Source organism: Triplophysa dalaica, chromosome 24 (assembly GCF_015846415.1).
Source record: "Triplophysa dalaica isolate WHDGS20190420 chromosome 24, ASM1584641v1, whole genome shotgun sequence".
NCBI lineage: Eukaryota > Metazoa > Chordata > Actinopteri > Cypriniformes > Nemacheilidae > Triplophysa > Triplophysa dalaica.
The window spans coordinates 487,607-498,102 of NC_079565.1; the positions used below are offsets into that span (position 1 = coordinate 487,607).

Below are 10,496 nucleotides of genomic sequence, written 5' to 3' on the forward strand. Positions count from 1 at the left end.
TCCCTCTCTGGAAATTACATTCGCATCAAGTGGTTTTCTGACCTAATTTCCCATTACCAAAGATTCTCTTCGGTTTTTTCTACAAACAAACCAAATGCACATGTGTCTCTTTGCGGGGGAAGGAGAGCGGGAAGCATGAATCTCGAACGGAGAAGCTCATTCAGTCTAACTGCTTCCGACAGTGTGATTTCTATCTTGGTTGTGCTGATGATAGCTCTGCGTCTTCTGTGGCCTCCTCTGGCCGTTCTGAAGGCCCGTGTGTAGACGCTCGTCCATGTGTTGTTCATCCCCAGGCCGTGTTTTTCCTTTGCTAAGCATGCGGCCTTGTTTGCCACTTTTGTGGCACGGCCGACTTTAATGTGCTCTTCTACTCTTCGCTGTGTTTTTCCAGGACGCTTTGAAAAGGGTTTTTCGGTGTCCAGATGTTGGTGTACTTTCGCACTGAGGTTATTGGGAAGGGTAACCGTACTCGGCGAAGTTAATGCGGGTGAGAATGACAAGGAACAGGCGCTCTTTTGACGTCTGCTGACCAAATATAAAAATGAAATTCATTCATAGATTATGTTAGCTGGAGGGGGATAACACAATAGAGATCCAAAAACAATCTCATTCATGGTAGGGGGCGCTGTCACACACTTTCTGATAGACCACACCTTCAACGTATGCCTTTTGAATCTGCTCTGATGAAAAGAGTTTCCCAAAATGTTTTTTTAAAGCTCTGTTATCAATATATCGAATGTTTCCAAATTCATACAACCAAACGTTTTTGTGGATGTGCTTCAAAATGGTGCTCTTGGCTGGCAAGAATTTTACAATAGTTGTCGGGGAAAGAGTTAATAATGGTTTAGGGGGTGCACTCTGGGTTCACGGTTGGTGGCTAGTCATTATAAGTAACAGTTTCTCAGTAAGTATATAGTATGTACATGTCGAACAAGTCTGTAAAACAAACTACCCCCTCTCTTTAGAGTTTGGCCTGCAAGCAGCCCTTAGCAACCAGACAGACGCACCCTGGCAACCGCTCAGAAGACTCTCGCCGGCAGTCGGGTTTAATGTAACGAAGCTTTGCAGCACTTACTGAATTTACTCCTCAATGTGCTTGAACATCAAAGGCGTTCTGAGATGAAATCTATTGTAATGAAATCCTGAAGTGGCTCATTGATCTCCGTGTGTGCGGACCTCATGGGTAGTTTCCCCTTGTGCCAGAGAGAAAAGACTTCCTAAATCACAATCGCACAAAGACGCAAAACAACCGGCAATAATGCAGACAGCAGACACTTGTGGTCGTGTGGAATCCTGGTATGATGTCATGTGTGTGTTTGTCTGGACGGGCACCAGCGTTATTCGAGCGGGTACCACATGAAAGCCTCGGAGCGACCATCTCGTTCTCCAGCGCTGAGATCTTTCTCAAACAGGCTCTGGGTTAGGGGGCCCCGTGTGCCCTGTGCGTCCCATCTGGGGCCTCATATCGTGACCAGAAGCTCCTTCAATTAAAACTCGACGGTGGTCCTCCACTCGTCTTTGCCATGAGTCAGAGGGGTTGGAGAACAGCTGGTGTGGATAAATCATGGACTCAAACCGGCGCAGCGGGTCTTCATCTAGATCTCCCCTCGGGCTCTGGATTAGAATAAAGAGGTTTGATGTGATTTATGGAAGAAGTCGCTGGTAAAATAACATTTGTTGATGCTGTGATGCATCTGAGCAACGTGATGATGGAGAACGGCCAAGCAGATAAATCAAAGCACATATTAACACAATACTTGCACATTTGTAATGTTAGAGATAGATTGTGTAGATTATGAAAGATAATTGCTTTAATCACGTGATTGATTTAACTGAACCTAGAACATGTCCATATTTAACCCAACCAGTGGTTGAGTGTATTTTACATCTATTGGTCATTTTTGTTGTAGGATGTTGAAATTGTTCTTTCTGGTTGTGGCTTAGACATGACAAACTTTACTCAACTCATATGAAACAACCATTGTTCGACCAAACACACAGTTCCTCACTTCATTGATCTTTTGGAGCAAGTATTAAGCCGCACAAACACATGTATTGTGATATCATTTTGTGTTGTTGGTGTTGCAGAAGTCATGGATAGAAACAGTTTTGTTGTAGGATTGAGTTGATTTCATCGCTCGTCTGTCTGTCATCTTTACGTTCTTCGGGGCACTCACCAATGAAGGGAAACAGATTGAAGTGGTCTCCATGGCGACGGCATTGGAATAGCACCTTGTGTTTGTTTTTAACACTGTAGGTTGGTAGGCTGTTTTCACAGAGAGATGAGAGAAGCAGCTGGAATTAGACAGTCTGGGAAGAGTCAGCAGTTTGACAGCTCACTGATGACATGGACATTCACTCCACAATCGCACAACTCTTCACAGTGTGACACAAGGCAACATATATATTCATTGTGTGTGGGTGCTGAATATATATGTTGCCTTGTGTCACACTGTGAAGGGTTGTGCTTCTCTTTCTCTATATGGTTGTGTGTTCATTTGTTTTGTTGAGGTATCTACGTGTTGGTGTGAAGATGTGTGTGTGTGTGTGTGTGTTTCGATATGCCTGTATGTTGGTCTGTGTTGTGTTACAGTATATTGGTGTTAGTGTTTGTTGGTATTCTGGTGTGTCTCAAGCAGTCTTTGTCGTTGTGTCATGTCATGTTGTGTTGGGGTGTTTGGTGTCTATGTGTTAATTTGTGTTGGTATGTTTGTGTGTTAGTGTATGTTGAGGTGCCTGTGTGTTTGTGTGAGTTGTGTTATACTGCTGTTAGTGTGTGTTGGTATGTTTGTATGCTGGTGTGTGTGTGGTGTCTGTGTCTTATTGTGTGTTGGTATGGTTGTACGGTGGTGTGTGAGTGTGTTTGTGTTATTGTGTGTTGGTATGTCTGTTTGCTGTTGTGTGTTGGTGTGTGTTAAGTTGTCTGTGTTGGTATGTCATGTTGTATTGATCTGTGTGTCTTGGTATGTTTGTGCGTGTTGAGGTCTCTGTGTGTTGGTGTGTGATGGTGTGTGTTGAGGTCTCTGTGTGTGTCCGTTGCACAAGTGTTGTGTTGACTCTGATGTGCAGCTTCAGTGTTGAGGATGAATCTCTGGCGTTGTGATGAGGTATAAACATGAGAAATGAAGGATAGGAAAAGCCCAGAGATGCGGTGACTCCCTTCACTGCCACCAGCATGAGGAATCTACCGACATCCACAAGCACTCGATCTCTGTCCCTTCTTCTCTTGAGCGGCTCTGGGTTTGAAACATCTGGTGCGGATGATGCACCTGTGGTCAGGATTCGGTGCGTGTGATGCTGTGTGTTAGTGGAGGAGAGCTGGCGGTAAGGCGGAGACGAGCTGTCTGTGATCAGGTATGTGACGTTGGCTACGGCTTCTGTCCTTCACACACACCGGAGGAATTTTAGTGAAGTGTGTCAGAAGTGAAGATGCTGTGGAGGATCGAGGATCTTCATGAGTGTGTATATCAAACTGGGTAACACTGTGTTGTTGTGTTGGGGTGTGTGGTGTCTGTGTGTTAATTTGTGTTGGTATGTTTGTGTGTTGGTGTGAGTTGTGTTATATTGGAGTTAGTGTGTGTTGGGATGTTTGTATGCTGTTGTTTGTTGGTGTGCGTGTGTGTGTTGAGTGATGGGATGTTTGTATGCTGGTGTGTGTTATTGTGTGTTGGGATGTTGGTATGCTGGTGTGTGTTGGTGTGTGTGTGTTATTGTGTGTTGGGATGTTTTCATGCTGGTGTGTGTGTGTTATTGTGATTGTGTGAGTTGTGTTATATTGGAGTTAGTTTGTGTTGGGTTGTTTGTATGCTGGTGTGTGTTGGGTGTGTGTGTGTGTTGTGTGTTGGGATGTTTGTATGCTGGTGTCTGTTGGTGTGTGTGTGTGTGTTGTGTGTTGGGATGTTTGTATGCTGGTGTCTGTTGGTGTGTGTGTGTGTGTGTGGTGTCTGTGTGTTATTGTGTGTTGATGTGTGTGTGGTGGTGTCTGTGTGTCTTGGTATGTACTCTACATCATTAATCCTACCCTAAACCTAACAACTACCTTACTAACTATTAATAAGCAACAAATTAAGAGTTTATTGAGGAAAAATGTCCCATACATATGAAGTATTTTGAATTGTAAAACTAAGAGCATTTTATCAATGTTTTGACTGTAGAGTGACGAAAGTAATGCTTCAAAAGGTCCTCCGATGAAAGAACATTAAACATCTGAAGAACCTTTCTGTTTCACAAAAGGTCCTTTGTGCCGAATAAAGGTTCTTCAGATTATAAAAAAGTAAGAAGAGATGGTTCTTTAAAGACTGAATGGTTCTGTGTGGGACCAAAAATGGTTATTCTATGGCATGAACAATCTTTCCAGCATCTTTATTTTTTTTCCCATTCCATTTTCTACCGCTTATCCGAACTACCTCGGGTCACGGGGAGCCTGCGCCTATCTCAGGAGTCATCGGGCATCAAGGCAGGATACACCCTGGATGGAGTGCCAACCCATCGCAGGGCACACACACTCACTCACGCACTCACACCCAACGGACAATTTTTTCCAGAGATGCCAATCAACCTACCATGCATGTCTTTGGACCAGGGGAGGAAACCGGAGTACCCGGAGGAAACCCCCGAGGCACGGGGAGAACATGCAAACTCCACACACACAAGTCGGAAGCGGGAATCGAACCCCCAACCCTGGAGGTGTGAGGCGAACGTGCTAACCACTAAGCCACCATGCCCCCCGCATCTTTATTTTAACAGTGAAAATCACTAAATGAAATGAGTAACTTTAACTTTACATTTTTAAAAAGTGAATTCAACTAAATAAATATTTGTTATGTGAATTAAAAAAATATATCATTTTAAGCAGAAGCTTTCAATCTGAAACCATTTAAGTAGTCATTAGGTTGTTAAAACTTAGATTTGTAACCTGAATTCAAACTGACTGAGTGAAACAAACTTAACATCTTTAAGTTGAATTAACTATGATGGACTAAACCAAAAATTTTAAATATAAAGTAAATGAGTTTTCAATACTCATATTAAGACAATCGGTTTCCTCAAATGGTTGAGTCAGCGTAACTTGTCGGGTTTTACAGTGCATAGTTTGCATTATATTATATTTCAATGTATTTTTTGCTATGATTTGCTCGTGTCATTTTTTGTTCTGTTTAGATCCTCCTTGAGTTCAATCATTCCTGAATTTGTGCATTTTATAATCCACATCGACAGCATCGCAAACAACACGAGCGATCTTTTGTAAAACATGACGGCGTGGTTCCAGCGAAGCAAACATTCCAGATTCAGTCCAGGCACTTGACCGCAATGATTCATCGCTAATTGAGCCTGAGACACCAAACCGCACATGTGGCCTTTGAGAAAGTCAAGTCAACTCTTTAGTGTTGTTTGGATAACGCAGCCACGCTTTCCAACAAGTGCATCGCCGGGTTTGTCGTGTCGTCGTGCGATGCCCTGCTGGGGGTGTGTGTAGCTTTTAGATATGTGGGCAAACGTCTCTGCCCTTTCCTGTACCAGCTAGTGTGTCATTATCCAGTTCTGCGGTGGTGAAAGTCATTCGTTGCATTTGTCTCTTGTGTCAAACCTGCCCAGTTTGGATGCTCTCAGACATTTCCTCCAAACGGCAGAGCGACCAGAAAACCAGAAATTGCACTGTTTACATGTAAACCTTCAATATTGTAACCCATGTAGCCATCGAGGATGACAAATGGTTGTTGGACTGGACTTTGTTTTGTGGCGAGCGTGTGTACTGCTAGCGAATGCTATTTTATTTGTCTTGCTCTTTAATGGCATTTCGAAATGAGCGTGGGAAACGGAGATTTGGACATGTTGGTGGTTTAGAAGTTGACCACAGACACATTCGAAGCTTCTGAACAACAGCAATGTACTGTAGGGTGACTTCCCACGTCCAGAAACACTTTGATCGGTCGTGTTCATAACACTGAATTCCCAGCGAAACGCTTGCAACGTGAATGTGTTGTGTAACTTTTTGTACTTTGCTAAAATGATAAATAACTCTCTTGGTTTTTTTAATTGAGCAGGGATGGTGAGTCAGACGTATTTGCGCAAAGGTCCATGTTCACAAACACGTTTTATGTCAGAATCACGTTCTTTTTCTTTATTTTAGTTTGTGAAGGGTCAGAACTGCTATCATCACCTTCCATCATTTGTAATGAGGGTAAATGAAGGTGGTTTGGAGATCGGCTCTTATAGTTTGACCTTTGGTTGTTTTGTGGTGTTGTGTGATGTCACAGCTGCTCTACGACTGCTCTTTACCATCACACAAAGCTTTACGTGAATGTATGATGCGTGTCATTTAAAGGGCAGCATATTTATGAGTTTCTCATTACGGCTCCTTTAAGGTCTAAATTTTTGCCAACTTAAATATCAAATATGAAGGGAACATTTTTTTTTTTGACCAAATTTTGTCTCCAGTCTTCAGAGAACTGATGAAGGGCATTTTCCAAACGGCATTTATGCGCCCTTGAAGGGCACGCCATTTGTAGGGGCGTTCTAAAGGAAAGTGAACACCTGAATCCCTTTACGAAGAGCCCTTTCAGAAGTCCGTTGGCGAAGGCCACATGCCATGATCACTTCAAGGAAGTGAGTTTCAATTGTGATCACGTGATCTTGGATTACGAGTTCTCGTCACGCATTTTGAAGCAAATATGGTGCAGGATTTTTACGGTTAGATAAATGTAAATTCAATCATTTATTTTGTATATGTTTTACGGTATTTTTGTCAATGATAAATATCATTTAAGATTGTAAAATATAGAGTAAGATCATTTAGTTTACAGTTGAGATCTCTTCTCAAACTCTGACGGACACATCTGTGACATTTCTTAAGAAAAACATCTGAGACACACATGAGACTTAAACAAAAGTTACCATTCGTTCTCAGTTTAATCTCACTGATGTCTAGGAGAAACAAATGAGATATTAAAGAGACGTCATCTGTGATCTTTCTCTTCTGGAAGAAGTGGAACGTCATCAATCCTCTTCTGAGAGAGTTTGGTGTGTCCAGCCCGTACAAACAAAGGATTTTCGTCTCGTTCTAATCATGTGTTCAGTGGAAGAGAATTTTCCAGAATTCTTGGCTCATTGGTGAATTCTGAGAGCGGGTGTGGTCTGTCAGCTCTGTAATGCAGAATGTCTCAATTCCTTTGGGAAATGTTGTTCCTTGTTTCTCTAACAATGAGGTTGAGCGATGCATCCATCATCACATATCAAGTCGCTTTGTGATTGTCAAGAGTTATTCGTATTTCCATAAGCATTGGGTCCGTTAATATTCCACCACACGATAGATTTCAAATGTCTCCGAGAAAATGCTGAATGTTTTATTTCTCTCTGTTCATGTCGTTCTCAGGTGTGGTCCGGCAGGTGAAGCCTCTGGTTGGTTCTTTAAGCACGGTGCTGAAGTTGGCCATGAACCACGTCATCAACGGAGTCATTTCTCACCAGAAAATCATCAATGTTCACATCTTTGTGTCCGAGTTCTGGTTTTAAAGAGGTTCCCTTGATCATCTCCTGACATTAAAGGTGTTTATTATGAATGCATTACTACATCTTTGAAAGTTGAAGAACATGAATGACTCGCTCTCTAGTTGTTCCAAACGTGTTAACATTTCTTTGTTTGGTTGAACAAAGAGACAGATATTTGGAGGAATGCTTGTAACCAAACAGTTCTTGGACCCCATAGACTCTCATAGAAGGAAACATGACAATGGTGATCAAAAGTGCCCCAGAACTCTTTCCTCTCCTACATACTTCAAAATATCTTCTTTTGTGTTCATTAGAACAAAGAAATGTATAAAGTGTGGTTCCCTTCTATGGGAGTCAATGAGCTCCAAGAACTGTTTGGTTACAAGCACTCTTCTAAATATCTGTGTTCATCTAACGCATTGATACAGATTTGGAACAACTCGAAGGTGAGTAAATGATGACAGGATTTTCATTTTTGGCTGAAGAAAGTATCACTTTAAAGAATTGTTTATCTAAAGATGAAAATAACCCTGTGCTTTTTAGCCACTAGATTGTTTTGTCTGTGTAATACTAAGATAATTTCGAGACTCAAAGTGCAGCATATTTCTGTCAATGAAACTTATTTTAACCAGGGTCAAGCTTTATGACAAAAGGCAGTAAGAGTAAGTTAGCAATATGACTTCTGAGCTGTGCTTTGTTCGAGGATCAGGCCAAAAGTATACAAAGTCAATAATCACTGAAAATACCACTTAAAAAGTACTCAAACAGTAAGTCGTTCATCCTTTTGAGGAAAAAGCTTTAATATGATTACTTGTGATAATTTACTTAAAATCAAACATATTAATTTGTTTTAACAACAAGAACATTGCATTATGACAAACTGGAACGTTTACATCAGTGAAATGAGAATGTTTTTTGCGGCTCTGAATGTTTTTTAATGTAAAATGAAAGCATGTTTTCCTCTTTTGTTTTGTAGTGGGACTGACAGCGTTTGTACGCGTTATTGCGAGAGGTAAAAGAAACATGAATGATTATAGAGATGACGACTCGACACTGATTGTACGCTTGTGTAGACACATTCTGCATTGCTAAATGTATTTTATGTATCACCAACTGTGTCATTAAAAGCTGTTTTTAGATTTATACTTTTGCTTTCCAGAAAAGTATTTAGTCTGTTGACTACTGAAATGCTAAAACGTGCGCTTGTTAAAGTAAATTATTAGACATGTAAGGGATAATGTACAGGAAACCGGTTGTTATCACAGAAATAATCCCTGACAGTGTGATCATGACTTGACGCGGAGGGTCTTGTCACACCGAAGAGGATAATTTTGCGATTACAGCCGTTAATGAAAAAAAACTGGACATGAAATGTAAATTTGAAATATTTTATTAGCTAATTTTTACCGAATGCATTTACTTTCGGTTTTAAGATAAAAAACGATGTTCGAACGTCACAAACTTAATTAAATCATTTGTAAATATAATCTCATGTATGTCATTAAAAGACATTTTTAGATTTAATTTGTCAAAAATAGTCAAAATGATTTGCTGCATCCGGGTAACTGTGTGTTATTAGTTTTGAGCAGTTGTTATCTGGGAATAACCAACCTGCAAATGTTGCGAGTGGGCCAATCAGAATCAAGCATTCCAACCAGCCGCGTGATATGTTTGAAATGTTTTTAAGCTCTTTGTTAAACATTTAAACCAAACAAGACGAACATGCAATTTTACTTTAATCGTTTGTAAATATAGTCTCGTGTATGTTATTAATTATTTTATATAATAATTATTAGGTATTAAGTATTTCATAGTTCCGTGTAATTTATGTTTATATGGTCCGATGATTTGTTATATAACATCTTAACGTAACATAATATTTTCTAATTTTATGTCTTGAATTTTTATGATTTATTTATGACATTTTATTTGGCATCATTAAGTTTCCTATAGCTCTAGTCATGAGGCCATTTGACCTATAAATACACACCGCCCATCCCTTTAAGTAATGAACATACTGTATATATATTTTTACTAGAACCCTTTCATCTCTGGGTAAAACATCCACAGAACTCAAAGCGTCCCCATATAGAATGAGTTGGTAAAAATGAGTAATTTAATTATTTCACGAGCTTATAATTTGACCATAATTTGCTCGGGTTGATTCAAATCATTAGTAAATCAAACTTTCCATGTAACTTGGCCGAGCATTCAGCGGGAATAAAAGGCCGCTGGTTTTTGCGTATTGGTCAATTTAAGAGCTGAAAGTCATGCCAGCGAAAGCCAATCATTCCCACAATCCTCTTGTTGGACTGGCAGGCTCTTCATGCCATGCATTGATAAATCCTGCTAAGTGCTGCTCATTCTCAGCAGTGGAAAGTTGGTCGTGGCGTTTGGAGGGACGGCAAGAATGGAGACCGCATCTCTTTTAGTGAGCAGCTATTGAACCGAGACTGTCTTTCCTCAACGTCAGGAGACGAGAAACAAACCGCTCCAACTTATTTCAGCAGATGGAGAGGAGAGACCGTAGCCATAGTTCACTCATGAACGCTGCCGACGAGAATGAAGAAAATGTAGATTGTAGAGATGAAATAATGTGGATTTGAGTTAATGTGATGTGAAATGTCTGAGTTTGAATGTCAGATGAGACAAATCTGAGATCACTTTGACACATCGTTGAAATCTTTTCTTTAACTTATTTCTGAATCCTTTCCTCAAGAGAAACATCTAAAACACATGAGACTTAAACAAAAGTTTAATTTGCTCTCCATTTGATCTCACTGATGTAATAACTGAGATTTTTAGGACGTCTCATCTGTGATCTGTGAGTTAACAAAGAGTGAAATGGAGCAAATCAAACCATTTGTTTCTGGACATGAGATTAAATGGAGACTAGTTTTAACACTTATGAACGTTTATGAATAACTCTTATGCTTAAGTGTAAGAATAAGAATAAAATTACGTCATTCTTCGAATTTTGACACTTAAGAGTAGAACTTTACTCTGAG

General features: G+C 40.3%; 1 protein-coding gene across 3 annotated transcripts in view; it reads left to right on the plus strand.

Moving 5' to 3' along the window:
* The window catches only part of fbln1 (fibulin 1), a 28,921-nt gene extending 20,290 nt beyond the window's left edge, over positions 1 to 8,631 (plus strand). For 2 of the 3 annotated variants that reach the window (XM_056739299.1, XM_056739302.1), the window contains exon 17: positions 7,373 to 8,631. In XM_056739299.1, coding sequence (XP_056595277.1) covers positions 7,373 to 7,512 — 140 coding nt within the window. In that variant the 3' untranslated portion in view covers positions 7,513 to 8,631. The remainder of the gene's footprint in view (positions 1 to 7,372) is intronic. The other variant, XM_056739300.1, reaches the window with a different exon arrangement.
* Positions 8,632 to 10,496: the final 1,865 nt, after the last annotated feature.